Source organism: Ctenopharyngodon idella, chromosome 9, assembly GCF_019924925.1.
Source record: "Ctenopharyngodon idella isolate HZGC_01 chromosome 9, HZGC01, whole genome shotgun sequence".
Lineage (NCBI taxonomy): Eukaryota > Metazoa > Chordata > Actinopteri > Cypriniformes > Xenocyprididae > Ctenopharyngodon > Ctenopharyngodon idella.
This window is the reverse complement of record NC_067228.1, coordinates 17,081,819-17,107,109: the sequence shown is the minus strand read 5'-3', so window position 1 is coordinate 17,107,109 and position 25,291 is coordinate 17,081,819. Positions and strand designations below refer to the sequence as shown.

Genomic DNA, 25,291 nt, shown 5'->3' with positions numbered 1-25,291 from the left:
AAAAAGGGAAACTACAATGCAGAAACTCGTTCAGGGGGTTTTAGTGTCATACCTATGATCTTGTTTCCTGTTTGTTTTGTGAGCTCTACTTTTATGTTGGTTATTCATGCACTTTACCAGAAAACACAAACCTAAAATAAGTGTGTTATTTTGGAGAACAGGGAACTATACTATTTGCTTTTAGTAACTACTGATTACAGATAACTGCCATTAGTGACAGTATGTTTCTGTACATAATGCAATTATCATCATCTTACATCAATACTCCTTCACACTTCACCGAGTGCGAGAAAAGCAGGGGCAATAGGTATGAACAAAACAAAGTAAAAGTAAAATTAGAGATAAAAAGTAATGTCGCGAAAGACACAGGAAAGTCATTATGACTTGCTTTCTCTGTTTGAAAGCATGGGAACTAAAGATGTAGTATGAGAAACTTACAAATTATATTAATTTCTGTCTTGTCAGTGCGAAGATTCTGGTTTAGAATTGACTCAGAAAGTGCAAACTTGAGCTGCTGAGCTGTTTTGCAAGTGAAAGCATTAAATCTTTTAAACAAATCCAGCCTTGAGAAAAGTTTGTCTTTAAGTATTATTTTGGCTGCGATTTAAGTGCAAAAGAGAAACTCTAATTATGGTACAATTTGGTTATTTTAAGAAATATGCCATATTTAATGACATAAAAATATTACTTACTATAACTTTTAGTTGTACATGCCGCTGTGCGATACCAGTACCACTGTTGTTATTGTTCAATAATAAAAAATATCTTACAAAAAAATTGATACAGAATTTTAATTTTATTTAATTTAAATTCTTTTTGTTAATTTAACTACTTTAATTTTTCTCCAAATTCTTTTTATCTTTTTAAAAAAATAAAAAAATAAAAAAAAAGCTAAGTTGTTAATCAAACTTAATCAAACTTATTTTTTCTCTTTAAGTCATAAAATGTAAATAAAAAATAAGAAAATTCAAATATTACTTTATATAATCATATATCTTTATTGCACACAAATGGTCAATCCATCAAATACAATATCACATCTTTAAAGTATTCTACAGACTTCACTTTTTTGTTGGACTATAACTAAACAATAATTCTAAAAACCTGGATTTTTGTATTTAATAACGGACAGGATCTTTAAGTGCAAATCAAAGGTAAGGCAAGTGACCCCATGTAGCCTCCCACCGCTGAATGACTGCAGTTTCTCAAAAACATGCACACTGGTTAGAAATATCACAAAACAACATCTTATTTGACCTAACAGAAGACAGTTTTAACAAATAATTTTGTTCTTCTTGGCCCGCATGTGAAACGATGCTATGAAATTTGCTATATCCTGTTGTGAGATGAATTTAATGCAGAAAAGCCACAATGCCACAGGGACAACAGAGGCATCATTCAAAGGCATTACAGTGTGAAAATGTGGAATTAAGAGTTACATGCTTAAATGTTTCATTAATAATACATTGTTGCATTTTTATATTCTTAAAGGAAAAAAATATGTCTCTCTTCCCCATCCCACATTACATTTATTTAAAATACAGATTTCACAACACATACTGATTTCTTTACAGTGGAATCATATATATATATATATATATATATATATATATATATTCTCATTTAATGGAATCAATTTCTTGCACTACAAAAGGCATACAAATCTGATCTCTGTAAATAATGAGGTATTTGTCTGAATGAAGTGGTGTGAATCCTTGATAAGCGTACAGAAGCCGATCATTTTACATTTATGACACTTGATTTCAATGCACTATACTCACAGATGACTCAGAAGACAAAAAAAAAACAAGGTTGAAGTTGAGTGTTCTTCTACACTAGCATGATTCTTCCTGTTGTGGTCTTTTTTCACTCGTCAGCACTCTTTTCTGAGCCTGTACCAATGACCGTCTTGTAGCAATGTTCTCCTCCGTGCTCAGGAGAGATCGGCGGGAAGTCAAAGGCCTTGTTCCCGGAGCCCATGCGCTTGCGGTTTCTGGCACCAGGTTGGTACAGCTGCATTGCTGGTCGGTCCTGTGCCGTGAAATGAGTAAGACATAAGAGACAAAATCAATACACTCATATTTCATACCACAAATACAGACATCACAGCTTTGTTCATAGCAGTGTTATTCATGCATACAATATAATAAATTTCCTTCCCCGTCTTAATCACATTTCAGCAAGACAGACAACAGGCTATTGACAGCCCCTCAAAATCCATTTAGTCCATAACAAAAACATAATACTGAATTGTATCTGTTATGCCCTTGTTTGTGTTTAACAGTTTCTGTTTATGGTGGTGGTGGTGGTGACGGTGGTGACACATAATGGCTAAAGCTCAGGGCTAGTAACCAGACTACCATTGCTCACTTCTAGATATAAGTGTACAGTAAGTCTGTTTGGATAAAAGTATCTGCTAAATGACTACTTACTAAATGTATAAACAGAATCCAGCATGTAAGCATTTTAATGTGCTTACAATGTGCAAGATCTTATAAGTATTCTTCTATATACATGTAGGATCTGTTCCAAAACCAAGCGAAGTGCAATTTACAGTAGGAAGACGCCTTTTAAGACAAGTGTCATAAAACCTCATACTTTATAAAATCGTAACACTCAGCAACTCATACCAATAAACAAAAACGCAAAGGAGACTAGACTTTCAAATCATTTCAGTAGAGTTCGGTGATAACACGTTGCTAACTAACAGTGTCATACTCTAAGCATGAAAACACAAATATTAAGTAAAACAGTAACTTTTTGACCAAATTTAATTCTTTTTTGATACTTTTAACTATAATTGAAATTTATTTACATTACTCATTTATTTTCCTTGAAATAGAACAGAATCTTAAATATTTTGTATTCGCTTTATGATATAATGGTTCTTTGTTTTAAATGTTCAAAATCCTTGAAATTTTAGTTTATTTCCTGGTTTAAATGAGATGTTAAATCTAATTTACAGATTTTTAAAACTATATTTATAATAAACAATTCTCTCACCTTGGGCGACATCTTGAATGGATTTTTTTCCCACAAAATAGAGCAGAAATTTTTTTAATGCATTTTTTATGTTTCACAATGTTTCAAATTTCTTACAGTTTTTGTTTATTTCTAGGTTTAAATGAGATGTTGAATCCAATTTATATGTTTTTAACTATATTAATAATATATAATTGACATTCCTTGTCTGCCATCTTGACTGGATTGTTTTTTTTCCCTGAGCTTGTCGCAATGCATTATGGGATTGCATTTTGCGAAGAGAGATAAATAAATGAAAGATAAATGTGATGCTCATATAGAATTTGACCAAAAAACATTTTGGACCACTTCAACATTGGGAGCATGCATACAATGCCTTAAAATGTTAAACTGATAAGGTTAGTTTTAGGTTTTAGTATTTTTTCACATGTTGATCATGTATCCCATTTTAGACATTTTGATTGGTTACCTATAGAAAGCAGAGTAGCACATCTTAAACTAAAAAATGGTTCATAAGATAATCAATAAAAGAGCTCCTACATAGTTTAATACATATTTCTCTAGGGTAAGTGAGAAACTAGTCAAAGTCTTATGGATATTACATTATGTCGTTTTAAAACTATCTTAGGTTTTTTAATATCCAGAGGCAACTTATTTATTCTTGAGCCCCTGAGCATTCAAAAGTATTTCAAATATGGTTGGTTTAGTTTGAAAGTCAAAAAAAAGATTCATTTGTATTAGTGTATTATGTGGATGTTTAATTAAATGAGTGTATTTCACCATTTTTAGTCTAATAAATCAACTCAAATCAAAATGCTGCCTATACATAGGTAACTCGCTAGGTTTTAGAACAGAGCCGTAGGTTTCAGTTGTATAAGCTTCTTCTATCGGGAACCGCTCCTCATCTGTGCCATTACAGCATAGCCAACATTCTGCTGTCAGCAAGTACGCCTGGCACTGTAAGGTGCGGGGCCTCTCAGTATACAGCATGTGAAGCATCCCCTCCCGTGGGTAGAAAGGCTAAAAAACTAGCTGTACCTTTGCTGGCAGAGCCCCTCCTATCTGGTCTGGCCCCTCAGACTGGGAAGTCCTTTTCTCCTGATGCGCTAACACAGACTGAGAGACACGTTGTCTTCCATCAATAATATTGCCAACAGCCAAATTACAGCTAACTACCTCAACACATCAGTGAAGGCTGCATTGAAAGCCCCTGGAGGGAGGCATATTCGTATTGTATTTCCCACAGACATAATGATGTATAAATCAAGTACAGATGTGTAAACATTGAATGCATTAGTGGATTCATCTGCTACACAGACCGGATGACAATAACTGTACATAATACCAGAACCAGAGTTGCAAATGGCCTGTGGCTGAGATATGGCTACTCTGTTAGCTTTTATTTACCTTATTGCGAATCCGTTCTTTCCTGCTGCCCAGGTCTTCTCGATCTTCTTTGCCCAGTTTGTCTCCGGTCTCTGGACAGTAGGAATAGCCATGATGTTGTTCTTTCTTGGCCCTGTCCTGGCAGTAGCCTTTGCCCCATTTGGTCTCCTCCTTGCGTCGCATGAACTTGTCAAACTCGTAGTGATGCCTCTGACGTTTACGTTCCTCGTCTCTGCCGCGATGCTCTTTGTCCCTCTGCCGACGGCCGTGACCTTCCCGCTGCTCCTTGTCACTTTCGATTTGACTCCTACTATGGAAAGCCCACTTAGTGAAATCAACCACCTCAATACGATTTTATAAAAAAAATTATATATGGTGGGGTCCAAAAGTAACTTAATACATTTTCATTACTGCATATATAAGTTCTAAAAGTTATAAAAATCTGCTAAATCTGATGATCTTGTTCTCCAGTATGAATTGAGAACAAACAATTCACATGATCATTGACTAATTTAATTGACTTGTGACCTAGAAATAGTGCAAGTGCAAGAACTTGGTTCAATCCATCGGTTGTTGATTGGATGGAGGCATTTAAACTTTTTGTTTATATCCAAATTTGAATTACAGTAGATGTTGAATCTCAGATCCCAGATTTTTTTAACCCCACTTTATCTTTTGAAGTTAAGCAAGGTGAAAGACAACTTTTAGGCAGCTCTTACTTATCCTTCGAATCCTTTGACTTAGTGTGTCCTGCTGACTTTTCCCATCTGTTCTTTTCTATCTCTCCACTGTCTCCTTTATCTTTCAGTCTGTCTGAGTCCACATCATCGTCTCGGTCACACTTCTTTAAAAGCTAAACGAGTCAAGATTCAGATTGTATGTAATAACTTGTTTACAGTACAGTACTGATAACCACAGTTAGCAGTAGTCAGCTTCAGGATGTTATACGGTTTTAAGTCATACCTTGATCTTAATCTCTTTTTCAGACAGTTTCTTCTGCTTTTCAGCCTCCTTCCGCTTTCGTCTCTCCTCCTCTCTGCGTTTCCTCTTCTCCTCCTCCCTTTGCCGCTTCTTTTCCAGTTCTCTCCTTCGCCTCTCCTCTCTTTTTTCCTCTCTTATTCTCTAAAATTGAAAGGGATCATGTATATACAGTACAATATCACAGTGTATAACATGCAGGTAGGTGGTGCTCTCTGAGCCCTTACCTGTTTCTCCAATTTCTTGTTTTTGATGTATTCCAACAAGGGTGTCGTCCTTTTGGCTACAAATAAAGTCACACAGGGAAAATAGAGCTTAATTTAAAGTCCTAAAACCTGGAAGAGAACTAGCATTTTGGAGCCATGGGTTCTTTCTCAAGCGGTTTTCTGTTAATGAGCTCTATACAATAGCATTTTGCAACATCAGAAAATGTTCTCATCAAAATAAACTAAGACCAGCTTTGCAATACTTGTTCTGAGGGCTGTTTCATAAAACAAGATTAGAAAACAAGCCAGGCTTATTTTAGTTAGTCAGACTTATTGTCAGCGAATTCTGTTTCATAAAACAAACTTAAATTAGTTCAAACTCAGTTACTCTGGCAAATTATGCTGGGAAACTAGCCTGGTCCGGGGCAGGCTAACTGTCAGGCTAAGCTGAGCTCCTCTAACACTGACCAATAGGAACACAATGATATTACAGCTGACCCTCTCACATACAATTGTTTGACTTTATTAACCACTATCAGTCCAATATATATATATGTGTGTGTGTGTGTGTGTGTGTGTGTAACCTACAGGTTTTCTTTTCTTACTGGCTAAATGTTTTGTGCCCAAGATTTAATTAGATTGTTTTAAAATATATGAATACATTTCTCTCTGGATTTGGTTCTCTGGTTTGGCAGCTGTAGTACCTTTTATGGTTATTAGAAGAGCATTAAAAATTAAAATAAATATGCACAGACTAAATTTTAATTGGTAAGATGAATCTAAACTCAGTAATTGGCCTACAGTATATTGATTTACCCCATTACAATAGTCCATTTACAGTTACTATCATAAAAAATACACTTATTTGTAGGTTTAAAATTGTACATAAGGCACATTTAATGTCCAACATCAAATAATTTAGCAAAATGTATATTTTAGAATTATTGTGCTTCTATTGTGTCCTGTCTGTTTAGCACGCATGCGCACAGCAGCGCTCGTTCACTGTGAAGTTTAGCAGCAAAATGGAAATATTTGCATGACTTTCTAAGATTTACAGATGGAGAATAAACTTGTGAAAAGTAAGTTATGCACTGAGGAAAACACCATGTCTCAAACGCATAAAATAGCACAAAATGTATGCTGTTTCCTATGGTGGATCGATTTGATCCATGATCGACCTCTAGGGCTGCTTAAGAAAAGCATGCACGTGCAATTATCTTGACTAGGTAAACCTGGATCAAATTAGCGGGACTGTGTGAACTTAAATGACCTTTTATGAACCCGCTTTAGCCCCAACTCATTTGTTAGGTTCATTCAAGTCAGGTTTTGGAGTTTAATCCTCGCTTTTCTTAGCATCTTTTATGAAACAGCCCTCTGGACATACATTTATCTACACAAATATAACAGCACTAAATGATTTCCAAAACCATACCTATAAGTTCTCGGGTTTTAGCTTCAATCTCTCCCAGTAGTGTTTCTGGGTTGGCCATGGATTTCTCTTCATCACAAGAGTAGTTTTCCAGAAATCGCCTGTATTCTGGGTCTGAAAAAAGATTTTAAGTGTTTAACAAATGTATTAACTTTTCACCATATATGATTTATACTTTAAATGTATAAATATTATATATATATTTTTTATAAATACCTTCTTCAATAGTTCCTGCTTTAGCATCTTTCTTCTTTAACTTTTTCTTGGAAACCTTCTGAAATGGGGCAAATTCTACAACAGCTGGATACTCTTGGCCTACATAAAAATACAAATAATATATTATAGACCTGTTAATAATTATATTAAACTAAATATAAACCATTTAAAAAGTAAATCTAGACTAGAACTAGACTGAGGGAGGATAAATAGTAAAAAGAGTCAAATGAATCACCTTTATTGTCAATGAATACGTAGCCATCAAAACGATCTCTGAAAATAATGATATCCTCTTGGTTTTTGAAGTTGATGTATGCTCTTGAGAAGAGATGCGGATATAAGCTGTGGAGAAATAATATATAAAGACATGCACATGTATAAGGACTGACAGTGATCATGATCACAAACCGAATATACCTCTGATCAGCGGGGAAGAACTCAAAATAGTCAAAAGATGGAAGAGGACTCAGATGCTCCTCGAGCTGGTCTTTTGATAGACTGGGTGGCAGTCGGCGTATGACAACCTATATAAAAGAAGCATGTACAAAGAAAACTGTACTAAAAAAATCATTGACATCATCAGCCACAATTACAAAATATAAAGTCACAGATATCAGAAATAAATCGTAATGACAAAAACGAACGTGTGTTTAAAACATTGCAAAAGAGAAAAAAAGAGACCATTTATCCCAACAGATTGTTTGTCTAATTTTACATATGTAGTAGCTTGTTTCTCAGCTTGAGGTTCCTGGTAATCAGAGGCCCCATTGCTCTGGCCCCATTGCACAGTCCAAAATCCCTGTGCATAAATCAGTAATGACTGCTGTTATGGTGCTTTTGTGTCCTTTTTGAGGAATTAGGAATTCCAGTCCCCATTAATTGCAATTGTATGGAAAAAGAATGAACAGTACAAATTCTCCATATGTGTTCATACATGAGTGTGAGTAAATAATGAATAAATAATGACAGAATTATCCCTTAACACACACATAGGAGATATATATATATATATATATATATATATATATATATATATATATATATAATGTCCATTTTCAAATGTCTCTATTGCACCATTGACTGTTTTCCCCCTACAATTATATAAGCATATATATTCAACGCATGGACTATTAAATTATTCAAAGGGGTAATTGTTTAAATGTACGAATGCATTTGTGTTTGACGTGATTGATGTCACTAGGATATTCGTTTCGATTGGCTGCCCTGTGTTTTCGCTGTCTATGGTGCTGAATCCCGTTCCCTCCATCATCATCACACTCTCCCAACCTACCCAACAACTGCGCCACTTACCTTGGTGAATATCTCCTTTTTCTCCTCCTTGTGCTTCGGGTTCACCGCGACGTTGTCCTGCTCCCTTTGACAATCCCTGAACTGAATCTCGACGCTGCCTCTCTCCCTGCTTCCTGTCCTCTGCTCCTTTTCAGACCTCATATCTCCATTTCGCCCTCTTCGCTGTCCGAAATCCGCTAACTCTCGCGGGAATTCACCACCAAATACCGCGAGGCTTGCTCATTAGCGTTTATTCTCTTGTCATTTTAAGAATAGGTTTGTTGTATTTTGTTTATACAATAAATTGATAAAACAGAACTATGGGGCAGTGCTACGTTATTTTTATAAATTAAAGCTAAATAGAATAGGGTTATATAGGCAGTAGCCTATGTATATGGTTAATATTTTCATTTTAAAAAAAGAAACGGAAGAGAGATACTAATTAATATATTACTCAAGTTTCCCCTCTGTTCTGAGAAAAAAAAAAATCTCTTCATTTCAGCGGGTTGGGGAGGCATAAAAACAACGACCATGACTGTCATCGTTTACTGCCGGGTGCCGCGCTGTCGTCCTCAGAGTCGCTGTAAGTGCAGCTCGGCTGTACGCATGGTCGAGTCGAACCGAACGGGCTGCCGGTGCTGACAGTGCTCCATACGTCCGGGCTGCTGGGCTGACTCACGGAGCGCCCGTAACAGTCAGGACTAGGAACTGCAAGAAACACGAGACCACAAACGTATATATCCATCCATATTTCTTACATGTCTATCCATTTATTTATCTGCAAAATGTATCGATCCATCTATCCATCCGTCTGCAAAAGCTCAATCCATCCATTAAGTATCCATGCATAGCATATGTCTATCTATTTATCCATCTGCTATCCAAGTACTATACACCCATTTATTTATCTAAACAAATATGTCTATCCATCTATCAACCTACAAAAGTATCTATCCACAGATTTATTTATCAGATTTAAGTATCTATAATAATATCCATTCATCTGCAGAAGTACTATTCACCATTTATTTATTTAAGCAAATGTAACCATCCTTCTGTCCATCTATCTACCAACAAAAGTGTTCAAAGGTATAGACTATTCATCTGCAAATGTATCAGTCCACCCATCTATCATACAAAAAGCATGCCTACTGTGTCCATCATCCATTTATTTATCTGCAAATGTATCTATCCATCTGTCTGAAAAGCATGATGCATCCATTCAGTATCCATCCACTCCACAGATGTATTGTATCCTTATGAAAAAGAATCCAAAAATATCAAATCTATCGGTCCGTCTATCTTTCTGCAAAATCTATCCATTTATCCAAACAAATGTGTCTATCTATCTGTCTGCAAATATATAAATCTAGCCATGATCCATCTCTGCAAATGTGTCTATTCCATCCACCTATTTGCAAAAGCATCCATCAGCAAATCTGTCAACTTTCTACAAAAACATCTATCTTTTCAATTACCTCCAAAAATATCCATTCATCTGTAAAAGTATCTATTACCAATTTTTATATCTACAAAAGTATCTTTACCTACTATGTATCATTTAAATTAATCATTTGATACAGTGCACTTAACGTAGGCGAAATTCTGCATAAAAAAAAAAAAAAAAAAAAAAACTACCCTACCCCTTAATCAACCCCTAAACCGAACCATACCACGAAATCTGTCCCTAACCTTAACCATATCCTACCTCAATAGCTGCAAAAGTATTCTGATATACAACTCTGTCAATTATTTCCATATATTTTAGTATGGAATAACTAATTTCTTACCACTCAGAAAAGTTTGCTTCCCACTGGCCGTCTCAAGACAGAGCTGAGGCGAAGGCCTCTCTGGTGTAGAAATGGAGCTCTTTAAACTGGGCACAAACGTAGAACAGGTGTCCAGATCTCGACTCACGCGCACATGAGAGTAGGTGACGTTGGATTTGGATGGTGTGCAGCCCATGACTAATTCTGCTGCTCACAAGCCAGCTTCCATCTGAGGAGCATCCAGAGGGGCACAGCCTGCACATTTCAGTTACAGCAAACAAAGACACTTCTGCTCTACTTCAGGGGTCGATTTAAAAACACCCCATGATGTTCCTGGATTTATAATTAGGGAGGTGGTGCCTAATGTTCCCTTGAGAGGGGCTTATACAGCAAACTAAATGAATAAATAAAAGAAATCATAAACAATTTATAATAACTTTGAGGGTCCCACTTTATATTAAGTGTATTTAACTACTATGTACCAACATTTAAAATTATCATTTGATACAATGCCCTTATTGTGTACATACATGTTTTAACATTGCACTTACATTAAAAAAAAAAAAACTTCCATGTAATTACATCAATTACACCGCTGACCCTATCCTTCCCCTTTAACTCCCTCTTAAACTTAACCATACCACCAAAACTGTTCCTATAATTCCTTACCCATATCCCACCTCAGTAGCAGCAAATGTGTTTTGCAATACAACATGAACACAATAAAAAAAAATTTTTTTTAAATGTAAGTACATAGTAGTTACAAAATATTTTGTATTTATGGTTATATTTTACTACTGATCTGGTTGGACAAACTAACTCAAAGCTTTTATAAAGTGTTACAAAAACTAATTTCCTTTAGTGTAGAAAAGCAACATCATTAAATAAATCTGTGCAGAGAACATGCACTTATTTCTGTGCCTTCTGAACTTCAGACAGTACACTGAAACTGAACTGATAAAAACTAATCAAAGTCATGCAAGTAATTTCCTTTGGCTGACTAATTTCAGGTAAATGCAAGTGTCTGCAGATTACTGGCATATCTACATTATCTACATCTGATTGGCAGCATAAAAACTATTTTGTGCAGCCTCATCCACAAAACAGGCGTTTTAATAGAGCACCAATGAGAATACACAAATCTGTGTAAAAATATGGATGCAGGGTTTATTGATCGAATCATTAGAACCCATTTGCATTCACTTCATTACATTTATTCATTGTAAAAAAAAAAATCCACAGGGGTCCAACACAGAGGACACGGCAGGGATGGCGGAGGGAGGGAGGGAGGGAGGTTGTGTGTCGTGTCCTCTTCAGAGTCACATTCTAATCATCTCATGCTCAAAGTTCCTCTTTGACCCATTCACAGGTCTCAATCACGTGCTGGTGTCAGACATGGATGTCTCCAGCATCATGTCGCTCTCATGCATGTCGCATTCTAAGAGGAAGCGCTGGAACGCATCGGTTTGTTTGTCAGCGTTAAAAGGAGGAGTTTCCAGGCACACATTCACCTCTTCTACGGGTTGTGTTCTGCTCTCATTGCCGTCGGTAGAAGTGTTGAGCATCTTCATCAGTGCAGGAGTGCTGAGGGTCTTTCTCACTTTGTCTTTAATGTCAGTTCCTGCAAAACAAGGTAACTTAATAGTTGCAAGGGCACTTTGAATCTGCAAATTTACAACGCACACGGATGGTCGTCTTACCAATGTAAGCATCTGAATCGCTGATATACATCTCAATGCAGTGGCCCAACATGGTTACGGAAAATGTGTCATCCCTTTTAAGACCAAGTGCCTAAAGGAGGAGTTTATATGTTTGAAGTGTAGAAAACTCATAATTGACCAACAACACAGAATTATGATTGTTATATATTCTCACAGTGTGAAAGTAGTCAATGGCGCTCTCAAAATCTCCCATTAGGCTGTGCACGTAACCGATGGCTGAATAAGTAGAGGCATTCTGTGGGATGAGGACCAAAGCTTGCCTGTGGTATTCGAGAGCCTGTTCGTATTTCCTACACAAACAAGATGAAAGCGATCACTGACCTGATTTTTGTCTACACCAACAGATACACAACTAGACAAGCTCACTACAGAGGCAGTGAAAATTATTCTCAACCACTGTAATCAAAAAGTTTAAACATAGAACATTGAATAATAACGTGCAAAGTATTTAGTTTGGGAGGCTGGGACTAATTTGCTATTCTAAATCTCTAGCAACATAACAATAGCTGATTGTTAAAGAAAACCAGTTTTGCGTTTTCTGAATGACAGTACCTGATGAAGAACATTGTTAAAGTTGGATGTGTGCTTAGGTTTCAGGATTTATTTGTGAAATGCTCAGTTCTGCTCAATCTATGCCTCATTTTCGGATGTGGCCATAAATGATTAAATACTTGGAAGTAAAAAACAACACCAATTCAGTATTCAAATATTGCAATGGTGTCATTACATTGTAGGAACATTCTATCAATAAAATTGGGAAATTTTCAAACTTAAGTCGTTCAATTTTAACTTTCTTATTTTTGATAAAACATTTACAAAAAATAGCACAACTAAGGCTAAAAAATATCTACAAAACAAACTTTGAATGCAGTCTGTATGTTTGGAGCTGATTTCATTGCAGAAGTTTGTAGTTAGGGTTTTAGGACAAATCGTTATATTGATACAGTCCAAACAAACAAACATAAAAGAAATAATTAAACAGCCATTTAGAAATAAAGAATCATGAGTGGAATGATCTTCAAGAATGAATTGCGAGCCCTTTGATATCCAGTGGGTGGACATGCATAATTCATCAAACACTAGAGTGACAGAACAAAACAAGCACTCTATTAAAGTGGAAAAAACAAGATACACAACAGAGGAGGGAAGCAATGTGACCATGCCTCCCAATTCATGCTCTTCATTTAAATATCACTTGAGATAATTTTAGAAGCAGGCACTTTTTAGTCGCAATTTCAGGTTAGTGCATCACTACAGCCCAGATCCCGCCTATTTTAACTGGGATATAATGAGGTACTTAAGCTGCAATAATTGGCAATATGCATTTTTAAATATTTTCAAAAGAAGTCTTTTACGCTCACCAAGGCTGCATTTGTTTGATCACAAAGAGTAAAAAAAAGTTCATGTAAAATAATTATTAATAGTTTAAAATAACTGTTTTCTATTTTAATATTATTCCTGTGATGGCAAAGCTTCAGTGTTACATGATCCTTTAGAAATCAATCTAATATGCTGATTTGGTGCTTAAGAAACATTTCTTACTATCATCAATGTTAAATATTTTTGCGTAAGCCATGATACTTTTTTCAGGATTCTTTGATAAATGCAAAGTTAAAAAAAAAAAAAAAAGAACAGCTTTTATTTGAAATACATTTTTTTTTTTGTAAGATTATAAATGTCTTTACTGTCATTTCAACTGAATGTGTCCTTGCTGAATAAAATAATTCATTTCTTTTTAAAAAATAAAATAAATAAATAAATAAATAAAAATCTTTGTGACCCTTAAACATTCAAATGGTAGTTTACATTATAAAAACCTGAAAAGAAAACAAAAAACCTAAAACTAAAATTTACTGTAAAATAAGAATTCTTTTAACTTACTTCAATTTTCGACACACATGACCCAAATTGTTTAAGAGCGGCTCCCATTTGTCTACTGTCACCTGGAGAGAAATAATTCATTTAGACAGAACAATTTACAAGGGTATGTTTCCTACCATGTACCAACAAATAAGGTGTAAATGAATACAATAATCTGTTTGTCTACTGGAAATTTGTGGAAATTTTTTGACCGATACACCCAGGAACATAAAAGTACATCATACTGAACAAGCTGCACTTCACTCACAGCTATGCCACCTATTCTGACCAAAAAACAAGTAGAAAAACAACAACTAGATCATAGAAGCAAGAGGATAGTTACCTCATTTCCAATGGCTTTGATCTTGTCCATAGCATCTAGAAACAACTTCTCGGCTGTTTTATAACTGCAACAAAACAAAGCGCTCAGTAGCAAAACCACTAACCACTGATTCGTATAGTGTGAATTTTTTTTAAATCACTTACTCTCCATTTTGGAAGGCAACCACAGCTACCTCATGTATGACAAAGGGGTCTTCAGGTGCGATGCTGAGGGCCTGGCTAAAGAAACGTTCTGCCAGCTTGGGGTTGTTAGTGAGTCCATACTCCAGACCAATGTAGAGCATGGGCAGGTGACATCTGTTCAAACAGGAAGCTTTTTTTCTAGCTTAATGGCTTTACCAATTTCAAAACACACAAGTCATACTAGAGGCAAATATTCTTGTCCTAATGAATGTAATTGTCACAAGTACTGCAGGTTTACAAACCCTTTCATGAGCTGGGCAGCAGTGAAGTAAGCAGCCATGGCCTGATCGTGTTCGCTTTCCACAGCAAACGAGTGACCGTATGCTATCCATGCCGGTCCGTATGTGCGCTCCAGCGTGGTTGCTTTACTGTGGAAGGGGATTTTGGTGTTAACCACAACAAGTTTCGTTGACAGAAATACTGTTATCATTACGAAACCTTTTCCCAGATTTACCACAAAAACAAGTTTGCTGAAAAATACTAGGTGCTTGTTTTCTGCAGTATCAGCACTAAAAAGTTTTTCTATTTATATAATAGTGCAAAAGGTTACAATACTTAAATCTAATTCAGTCTTTTTGCATTTTTTGTCCTCTGAGTAAGCAACATATGTTAAACAACATTATATGACAACTTCTGTAAGATTTTTCAAATGTTTTTGTGCTTATACTCATCAAGGCTGCATTTTTCTGAGCAGAAATACAGTACAAGCAGTAACATTCTGAAATATTATTACAATTTAAAATAACTTTTCTATTTTCTTTTACTTTTCTTTGTTTTAAAATGTAATTTATGCCAGTGATGGCAAAGCTGAATTTCCAGCAGTCATTACTCCAGCGTTGAGTGTCACATGATCCTTCAAATCATTCTAATATGCTGATTTGGTGCTTATTATTATGTTGAAAATTTCTTATTATGTTGAAAACAGTTGCTGTACCATGATTGATTTTTAGAATTCTTTGATATATATAAAGCTCAAAAGAAAAGCATTTATATTTTGTTACAATGTAAACGTCTTTACTGTCACTTTTGATCAATTTAATGCGTCCTTGATCAACAAAACTATTCATTTCTTTCAAAAAACAAAAAAAATTCCTACAGAACCTAAACTCTGAACTGTAGTCAAAGCCCACAAAGCAACAAAATACAGTCATACCTGAGATACCGCCTTGCATGTTCGTTTTTATGCCCAACCATGAGGTAGTAACATCCAACAGCAAACCACGAAACCTTGTAGAGGTTCACAGAGAAAGAATTGATAAGAAAACAAATCTCATGAAACTTAACTGAAACTCATCTTCTGAAAAACAGTTTCCTTGTTACTCACTGGATTGCTGGGATACAAATCCACCAGTTTATGAGACAGGTAAAACAACTCTAAAGAGACAATGTATGGTAAATGTTATGATTCCACATTAAAATTCAACACTTAAATTAAACCTGAAATCAATATTTATCTTATACCGTTCGCTTTGCTCAGCTCGACGAGGGTTCCTATGTGCACTGGTAAACAGTTGGCATGAAATGGGTCTTTTACCATAACCCTTGAATAAAAAACAAACATTAGATGATTTCAACCTGTCCCTAAATGTAAAACCAAACATTAAGATACCCATTTTTTGTAGACTTACATTGATGTAAGAGAGTAGCACATTTTAAAGTCACAGTTGTAATAATGTCGCTCTGCGAGGGAGACGACAACATCCAAGTTGTCCTGGAGACCGTTGACTATATCTGGGACGACCATCTCACTAGGTTTGTTATACTGGAAGAGGAGAGTTGATGATTAGCTCTTCAGCGAGCACTTCAAAACCATTGACTGAATAAACAGGTACTTCAGATTCTCATAGTAATTTGTGCATGTTCTTTTTTTAAACTGAAGAATAAACAACAAAATCAGGAAAAATAATGAACATCATTTGATCTGTGTGATGCTGTAAATTTTAGCTATGTAAATCGTACCAAACCATACACAAATCTTTTACTTATTTTTTCCTGATTTGATCTTATGAGAGTTTAAATAGAAATGAGGCTCTCTTACCTTCTTTAACTTATTTTCAAAAAGGAAACGCAGCAATTCCACTTCTTCTTCTGTACACTGTTGACTTAAGGGCAGAGAATCCAAGAAATCTTTTTCTACAACAAGATAACATTTTATGAATTTGAAAGCATTTATTCATTTTATCCAAGGTGACTTTCAAGTGAAGAAAATGATGAAAAAAAAAAAAATGTAAAGGCATAATAACTTTCTTTTTTCAAATCATTTTTGTTTGGTACACTTAGTTAAGCTTCAAGTGAATTTACAGGGACTAAAGAAATTCAAAACGGTTTCTCTCACCCTCTTGGGCGGTCAACATGTGATGGGACGTCAAAAGGTCAAAGGCTTCAAAGCAGTAGACGTCCAGTTTCAAGGCCTCTTTGTAGCTAGACGTGGCTAGGGGTCTGTTGTCCATGGCATCATAGATCTTCCCCCGCAGGAGACAGATGGAACTATTGATCTGAGAGAAAAGGCCACAGGGAGTAAAAGATCCAGTCAAACTGTTATGCCATTCAAATACCAAGTTTGTTTCTAAACTCAGAGCAAATGGGCTCATTCATTCAGGCACAGTACAAACATCAAAAATAAAACAATAAACAATCAACGACAAGAAAAAAAAATCCAATAAATAATGATTTGGACTCACTGAGGCAGGAGACATTTCCCATTCCTTTACGGTTTCCCTTGAGCCATTATCCTCCTTTACATTCTTGTCCATTAGTCTTTTACTGGCTGCTTCCTCCATGTCCAGTATGTCCAGAGCTTGTTGATATTCTTTGGCAGCATACTGCAGAATACAAAAATAAAATAATAATAATAATAATAATAATAATACAAATCACTGATTATTTATTTCTTTACTTAAGTTTTAGGAAAAACTGGTCTGTTAATCATAAAATTACACAAATGCACCACCCCTTGCATGTTCATTTATTAAATATTTTGGCAAATCTGATTATGCTTTCAGCTACCAATATGATTATAGTACTCTTAGCTATATTAACATTTACCATGTAAAATTCCACAAATTGTCCCTCGAAAAAAAAAATAAAGTAAATAAATAAACAAATATATATATATAGAGAGAGAGAGAGAGAGAAAGAGAAAGAGAGAGAGAGAGACATAGATAGATAGATGGTCATGCATAAATCAAATTTGGTGCATTAATGTAAATACTCACGTGACATCTTGCAGCTAGATACTGACAGGCTCCATACAACTGAAAAACAAAAACAAGAAAGTCTGTCATAAATAACAAGAGTTACTTCTTCATTAATTCCCTTGAACATTAAGTTGATTTGTTTGCTCCATTATATTGCATTAATGTGCTTCAAACATTTCAGTGGAATACATTTGTGTCAATTATTTTACTGGGTTAAGTGTTTGAAAGACTGCAACTTAGAGAACTAAGAATATCTGTTACTATTGAAATGACTTCTTTCTTTGAGTCAGAAAATCCTACCTTGTCAAGTTTGCGAGATCTGAGCGCATGAGAGGCTCTGTGATACTGCGCTGTCAAATAAAGGCACTGCGCTAACCAATAAATATCTTGAGGATCCTCTGTAAGAGATTAAACAGTCTGTGATTAATCCAATAAACAGTTAAGAGTCAAGCTAGTTTAATTAAAACAAAATATACATTTTATCTTAGACTTATCTACATTAACAACTGCTATTTGACAGTTTACATATAGTGTTCAGGAGTATGAAGACACTTACCATGTGATAAGGATGCTACTTTGTCAGCCCAGAACAGAGCACTTTGATACTGTTGCTATAAAATAGATCATGGAAAAATGACAGAGGGAAAATACATTTGATTCATATTTTGAGGTTTTTACTAAAGCTGGATATTTATTCAGCAATCAACATATATAGATGAAATCAATTAGTCACATTAGTGCTGTTTGATGTGCACAAGCCCCCATAGATGTTATATTACGTATCTATTCCTGAGAATAAAACAGCCCAAAACAACATGAAGTCATATATATTACTAATAAATAATTGTATTTTTTAAATGTTATTTTAGAAGCTTTCAAACCTGTTAGCATGAAAGTCACCTGGCTAGCTTCGAAAATATACCAAATGTTTCCCAATTCAGTGTACTAACTCTACCTCTTTCTTTTTCTATAATATACTGATAATGTCATATGATCAGCTTCATGTAATCAGAAATTAATAAAAATCTAATTTGGTGTGTAAATTAAAGCTAGTGTTCATGCTAAATATACTGCCTCTTCTTACCTGATCAATGTAGTGTCTCACTCTTTTACGAAGCCTGTCAAGATTCATGGTGATTGTACTGTTTGTCAAAAACAAAAAACTGTCATTCTTGTCAACTGCAATAGACTGAAAATGGGTTTGTAGAACCGCTCCTCTAAGCCCGCGGTTAGCATAAAACGTGTGTTACATTGATAGCACTCCGTGGAGAAACACCGATTTTGTGAAGTTCCGTCATTTTTAAATATTTGTAAATGGAAGTAACAACGCAACAAAAATACAGATTTCAGTGAAAATACATTTTTTTACAGACTGAGAATATTATAACATACACATAAACACAAATAATAAAAATACAGCAATACATAAATACACAAGCTCTCAAAACGTCAACGTAAAGCGTCTTTGGGTTATAAACACATTGCCGCTCTCTTGTGGCACACAGGGAAATCGCATTGCACAAGTTCATTTCCGCCATTAAAGGACTAAAATAAAAATTCTGTCATCATTTAATCACCCTCATGCTGTTCCAGATTCACAAGGCTTCCTTTCTTCTGTGCAACACGAATATTTCGATTTTCAGGCAGAATGACAGCGTAAAATCATGTGTTCCACAGAAGAAAGTCATGAGCTACATAAACAATGTTTTAAATAGCCTAAATTAAGTGAAACAATCAGTTATTTTCAAATATACTTCAACTTCACCTGTGTTCAATCCACTAAATCAAAAGATCTGCCTGTAATGTGGAACTTTAAGATTAATCTAAGGATTAAAAAAAAGCTACAAAAAGTTATAATATTAGCAAAGCGTTGTATATTCTACACACATTAAGTTCATTGTAACAGAACAGATGAAAGAAGCATGAGCAATTGACAAAAAGAGGGAAGATGTCATACGGATGACCAAGAGGCCAGATACAGTACTGAACACATTGCAGAGCATTTGGTCTGACATCAATATTTTCAACACTGCAGATTTGGCACTCTCTTTGGTGAGAAGGAAACCACTCCTGAAAAAGATGAACATTACAGCATGCCTGGATTTTGTGACAAACCTGAAAGCTCTTAGAAGAAAACTGTGGTCTGAAGACACTAAAATTAACCTCAATGTCCTGAATGTTTGTTGCAAACCAAATATAACCCAAATGCAGTTACTCCATCCCTACCACCATGCTCTGGAGTTGCTTTGCAGCAGGATGAATTGCAAAACAGTTTGAAGCATTGTGATTTATGAAGTGAGATATTATTCTGGAATGATTATTTTGAAGTGTGTTGAATTTGTCATACTGATGGGAGAATGTTTCAAAGTGAAAGCTAGCAAAGCCTCTTGTTGTCCAAGGCTATTATATAAGACCTGTTAAAGAGTAACAGGGTTGTTGTAGATTGAGAAGAACATAAAGGGCAATAATTTATTTCTCAACATAAATCTGGTAAACAAAAAAAAAAAAGAAAAAAAAAAGAAAGAAAAGAGTAACACTGAACCGTGTTGTTACAAGTTCCGCAACAAGGCAGATGACACGTTTGACCTAAAATCACACAAGAACATGGTATGGAGGCATCTTTTTTTTAGACCACGCTTTTCTTTCAGATGTCTCATATTTCATATAATAAAACATTACTGATAATACATTTCTCTCTGTACATACTGCTGCAGTAGATACAGTATTTTACAACTGTAACAATAGTGCTGGTGTTGCGAGCCGCATGCTGTGCTGCCCATGAACGTCTGGCTTAAAATGCAAACATGATCAGCATTAAGCCCTGCATGAGATACACACCCAGACAGATGGGTACATAATCTAAAATGAAACTGGAGAGACTATTCCATAATTCAGACTGTAAGGAGTGGGTAGGCAATGAGGACTCTGCCCTATAGAGTGACACTGATTGCTATGGAGATGAGGTACTAGGTTCAAAGATATCCACCCAAAATCTCCAAGGGTTTCAGGCTAGAATTGAGTAGCCAGTGCAAATATAGCTGGCCATGTGCATTTGATGGCTCTATCGGAAATCTTGAGTCTTGCGCTCTTGTCCTTCCCATGTGGTGTGTGGAAGTCTGAGTCGTCTTTTCCATCCTGTTTTCCTTTTGCAAAACTTGTCGGTTTCAAGTGTTTTACTTAGTTCTCTCTTATTATGCTTACAAGTCTTTAAAAAAAACTACAAAGTCAATGAGGCGACCAAGGTGCGAGTTCTCGCCCAGTGGTAGCGTTACTATACAGTTTTGCGTTTTGATCCTGTCACGATTGGCCGAGCGTATTCCACAAAGTCATCAATGAGAACGGGCCATGCTCCTGAAATGAAACAGGAGGTCACATGATTAAAATCCATCATAATCTATGAATAAAGCCAGCCAATTTACAGTACAACTTCAAAAATCACTAAAATCATTTAGCTATAGTCATCATATTAGCTCACAAAATACAACAAAAATTGATGATATGTCTCACCTTCTTCATCATAGTTTGACATGTCATCTGCAATCATGTTGCCGAAATCCAGAAGCAAGTTCCACGTGTCTTTGGGAATTGATCGTTTATGATGCTCCTGCGCAAAATAAGGGCAGAGACTAGAGAGCGTCTAAATTAATTGCTAAAGGAAATTATTCCACTATGTGGTTAATGTGTTGCGTAGCAGCCAGAAAACCCATTTTAATTTGTACTGAGCGCTAAAGAGGGTCAAAAGTCCAATGCTGTAATGACTTACCAATAAAAATCTGTTCCAGAGGTCTAGGAACTTAAAACGTCCAGCCAGAACCAGGTTCCAATATGCTACTGCCATCTCTAAATCTGTAACGGAAAAAGATGGTTAAAACATTAATGTAGACGACTGCTTATTCAGAGTGAAGGCACACAAAAATGCAGAAAGAAAGAACATTAAGGTGCCATTACCTAAACCTTTTTGTCCAGGATTCTTAGCAAAGTTGAAGGTGAACTGGTAGAAATCTTTAAACTTTCCGCTGTCTTTCAGATCCTGTTCTAATCTGGGCAGAAGAGCTCGAAGTTTCTCCGGACTGTCACAGCTGAAGAAGAAATGAAAAGTTTAGGCTCATCATTAGTCAGTCTAATCACTGGCTCACATACATGTCATTCATACACAAAGATTTATATTGAACATGCTGTTAGCGATTTCAACCTGACTTCTTCTATTCTGCCAATTTCAACCACAGCTTCACTTAGCAAATCTTAACATGCAAAATAATAATTTGAGACTGAGAGACATCAAGCATTTCAGTTTGGCCCATTTTTCTGTAGTTATTAGAGCCGAGGACTGTCAGAGAAACTATCTCAGTGATTCTGTCAGGTAGTAGGACATTTTATGTATGACATTCCAAAAATTTTCATTATCACAGAATGATAATCCCAGCCGCCACACACCCCAAATATTGTCAAAATAATGACTAAATAAAGTAATGATTTCATAGCCCACCCCAGTTCTGTCATTCCATCAATGAACTCTTTTTTGCTGAATTCACACTGTGTTGCCGCACGGAATTTCCATGCCACAACCAGAACACTGATGCTCGCTGGATCCAGATTAAGGTCATCGCAGAACTGTTGAATTCCATCAATCCCAATCTTATTCTCATCCTGGGGATCTGAGGGAGAATAAAAAACACTTAGGTCACTTAAAAAATAGTGCCAGTTCAGCAAAACAAACATTTCTGAGAGGTGCACAAAGAAAGTTAAAGTTTTTCTCTAGGTTTTACTGGCACGGAAACTTCATCCCAGTGGTTTTGGGCTTTATAATAACACATGCATGAAGTTTGTTTATGAAGGTTCTGCCATTTTTTTTCTTCCCTCTGTGGTGTGTGACCTCGACCTGCAGGTCTTGTTTCATTGCTCTAACAAGAATGGCTTGTTTGGGAATCTTGTTTTTCCACTCACTTTTTATTCTAAGTTTTATTCTATTAGGTTTTTGATTGGTTAAAGTCGCAGTGTTACTAAGTTAGTGACAGATGGTGTCTTCCATACTGTGACATACATCCAAATGATTATTGGAAAAAGAAAAAATGTAGGGTGGGGACTTGGTTCTGAATGCAAATTTACAGTCGATTGTAAGGGGTGGGGTTTATGAGGGCGAAATGATTGGTGAAAGCCCGCTATACATCACCAGAAAAAAAAAGTCTGTCGTTTCACCTGAAAAGTTATGACATTCTGACATTAAAAAAAGAAACATAAGCATGGATTAATTGTTCACAATAAGAGCATTACGATGCACTTAGAAAACAGATAGGGTGGATTTCCATTTCATGCCGACTTTTAACACCGGATAAGAACTATATAAAGTAAACTTGTTGTTTTTATTATTAGTAACTCAGTGGAACTGCATGACACAGCTGGTCGCGTGATCTCAAAATGACAGCCCCCATGAGGGTGTAACCCACTCTGCGTAGAAAACTAAAATAGCTTTACATTTAGTAAAAAGTAATAGGAAAATATTAAAAAGCATAAATTTCTTTATTTGTAAGCCTTTTTTAATGAGTAAAAAATCACCTTTAAGCATGCAATGGTACTCTCAGGCACAGGACAGCAGGCATAATAAATATCAGAATTAGAAAAACTCACCTTTATATCGATTGTAAAGCTGCTCCAGCTTTTTTCGGTCCACCGAGCTTTTCATGGATTCCTTGTGGTACAAATCTGGGTTCTGAAAGTAGTTGTCAGTGGCCACCTCTAGTTTCCAGTCATTTTGAGTGAGGCAGTATACGGCGGTCTTCTCCCCGGCTTGAGTGAAGGACATGAACTGCCGTACCTTGTCCTTTTGGGAGGATTTTAGCTTATGCTGTGTGGACACAAAAGATATGCCCTCAGACATGAACTCAGACAGACGCAGGAATACACTCAGCAGTGTGTACAAACAGAAAGAGACACAAACAAACATACAGAGAGAGAAAATTGCACACATTCAGGCACAAGACTAAAGCTGACAACTGGAACAACCGTAAACAAAGCGTTGAGCAAACGTCCAGACCAATGTGTCAATTTAAAAGGACATTCTACCGGTTATAGCAAGTTTGTCTGAAGCACCAAGCATGTGAGGACCTGTGACAGGCCACTTGTGCTTGGCATGTAATATGAGATGGCAAGCTCAGGGCAGCCAGTGCAAAACAACCAGGTTACCCCATAGTTATTTCCATCGATGCACAGTAAGCTGTTTTTACTCTAGTTCTTTAAACAAAGTTCAAAAGAACCATTCTGACAGGGCCATCACAAGACATGGAACCAGAACACAATGTGCAAAAAGTTTGATAGCCCACTCAAGACGTGTTTAGAGGGTATTACAATCTGGTAAATAACCAGGCTACTATTGGGGGCTGGGTTAAAAGGGCTGGGCTAAAAGACTGACGTTTGACATTTCATGGACTGGGTATGGATGACACTTAACCCTCCTGTTCTGCTGACATTGACTGCCTGGCTTTTTGGGGTCCCAGAGACCCTACTGTATATGTGTAAAATAATAGTAGACATTTAAAAATATCAGTAATATTAGTGCAGGTTTTTTAACGTGGGGTCTCAATGACAACATAACAGATATATGTTTTGCTTTTTATGTAAAACAAATAAAACATGTCATCAAGTTGAAATCTTTAGGAATCAGATCGCATGCATTTTGGAAAAGTCATGACGGTTAACCTATTCAATGTTAGGTACGATTTTGAGGTATTAAAAAGGGGATTGTGGGTCTCTAAAATCCACAACAGGACAACAGGGTTAACAGCATGCATGTCTGGCTAAAGCACAGAATAATATCCATTCTCATATGTATTATGCATTACATAGGATTTGATTCCATAACACCTAAGCGGAAAGGTACATGCTGAACTCCCTAAATATCAACAACTGACCTTCCTGCCCATACAAAACATACACACAATTATGATCATTCTCGGTGCGACACGCACAGACAACGACTGGTACAAGACGTGGGATATCTACGTTTGCCACATCTTCTCCGTCGAGCACAGAAGCAGAAAACGACAGCAATATTTTTAATTTCTGTGTCACCTACCATTTTATCACCCGCTGTTTGACCAAATTGATACCCAATGCTCCCATGTACAACTGCGCATGCGTGGAGGCATCAAGGGAATGCGCTAGAACACCAGCGAGTCTGCGCGGTGAAACAGTTAAGTATTGGGAGTTGTAGTTTGTTTAAACCTCCGTTCTGTAGTTTTGTCTATGATTGTAATCTTTCCACCAGTGTTGGTATTAACTAATTAAAAGTAGCGACGCTACTAAACTACATTTTCTATAGTGTGACAGTAGTTCAGCTGTTTTCGTCTCTCTTTCTCTCTCCTACGAACTATCATATGAATCAATTTATGCAGTTCAGTTCAAATGATTCACTCATTTATACGTTGCGCTTGGAAAATCCGAATCATTTTAGAGAATTGGTTTGTTCAGACGGCTCATATATCTGTTATAAATCTGTTCAAAAGGGATTCTTTCGAATTCTTGTTGTATTTTTTACTGAGATTGGAAACCTAGTTTCACAGCAGCTTCTCTACTCTGTTCTGTAATGTGCATAACAACCTGTTGCACACAATCTATTGTAGCCCATGCTTTCTACTTGATAGTTCATACTTTTTTTTAATAACTAAAAGGCCTTTTAGTATAGGCCTAACTATGTCCACCTTCAGGTTGTGGTACACGTGTCTTTTTGCTCCGAAAT

General features: G+C 36.1%; 3 protein-coding genes across 8 annotated transcripts; all 3 read right to left on the bottom strand.

The window, feature by feature from the left end:
- Positions 1-974: 974 nt before the first annotated feature.
- upf3a (UPF3A regulator of nonsense mediated mRNA decay) lies at positions 975-10,466 on the bottom strand. Of its 3 annotated transcripts, none has more exons than XM_051907128.1 (12): positions 10,278-10,466; positions 8,509-9,195; positions 7,615-7,721; positions 7,433-7,539; positions 7,198-7,296; positions 6,985-7,095; positions 5,574-5,629; positions 5,332-5,490; positions 5,088-5,221; positions 4,390-4,678; positions 4,021-4,098; positions 975-2,031 (listed from the first exon to the last, which is right to left on the bottom strand). In XM_051907128.1, exons 2-12 carry the CDS (start codon positions 8,647-8,649, stop codon positions 1,867-1,869), a joined length of 1,446 nt encoding a protein of 481 aa, XP_051763088.1. In that variant the 5' UTR covers positions 8,650-9,195; positions 10,278-10,466; the 3' UTR covers positions 975-1,866. The 3 variants fall into 3 exon arrangements, with proteins under 3 accessions (XP_051763088.1, XP_051763089.1, XP_051763090.1); XM_051907129.1 differs by having other exon boundaries at positions 4,390-4,675; positions 10,278-10,434; XM_051907130.1 differs by lacking the exon at positions 4,021-4,098 and having other exon boundaries at positions 10,278-10,462.
- A 931-nt stretch (positions 10,467-11,397) lies between these two features.
- On the bottom strand, positions 11,398-18,867 carry cdc16 (cell division cycle 16 homolog (S. cerevisiae)). The gene is made up of 18 exons (XM_051907127.1): positions 18,644-18,867; positions 18,116-18,170; positions 17,860-17,957; positions 17,578-17,616; positions 17,044-17,184; positions 16,698-16,857; positions 16,401-16,495; positions 15,991-16,124; positions 15,824-15,903; positions 15,687-15,736; positions 15,516-15,589; positions 14,605-14,730; positions 14,324-14,476; positions 14,181-14,244; positions 13,859-13,920; positions 12,132-12,267; positions 11,957-12,047; positions 11,398-11,877 (listed from the first exon to the last, which is right to left on the bottom strand). The coding sequence occupies exons 1-18, from the start codon at positions 18,689-18,691 to the stop codon at positions 11,633-11,635; spliced, it is 1,851 nt and encodes a 616-aa protein (XP_051763087.1). The 5' UTR covers positions 18,692-18,867; the 3' UTR covers positions 11,398-11,632.
- Positions 18,868-20,014: 1,147 nt separating this feature from the next.
- dcun1d2a (DCN1, defective in cullin neddylation 1, domain containing 2a) lies at positions 20,015-24,744 on the bottom strand. Of its 4 annotated transcripts, none has more exons than XR_007931833.1 (7): positions 24,629-24,744; positions 23,185-23,401; positions 22,046-22,214; positions 21,508-21,638; positions 21,323-21,405; positions 21,067-21,185; positions 20,015-20,910 (listed from the first exon to the last, which is right to left on the bottom strand). XR_007931833.1 is itself a non-coding variant. In XM_051907137.1 (7 exons), the coding sequence occupies exons 1-7, from the start codon at positions 24,629-24,631 to the stop codon at positions 20,831-20,833; spliced, it is 780 nt and encodes a 259-aa protein (XP_051763097.1). In that variant the 5' UTR covers positions 24,632-24,744; the 3' UTR covers positions 20,015-20,830. The 4 variants fall into 4 exon arrangements, 3 of the variants coding, with proteins under 3 accessions (XP_051763097.1, XP_051763098.1, XP_051763099.1); XM_051907137.1 differs by having other exon boundaries at positions 21,067-21,163; XM_051907138.1 differs by lacking the exon at positions 24,629-24,744 and adding an exon at positions 23,740-23,862 and having other exon boundaries at positions 21,067-21,163.
- Between the last annotated feature and the right edge of the window lie 547 nt (positions 24,745-25,291).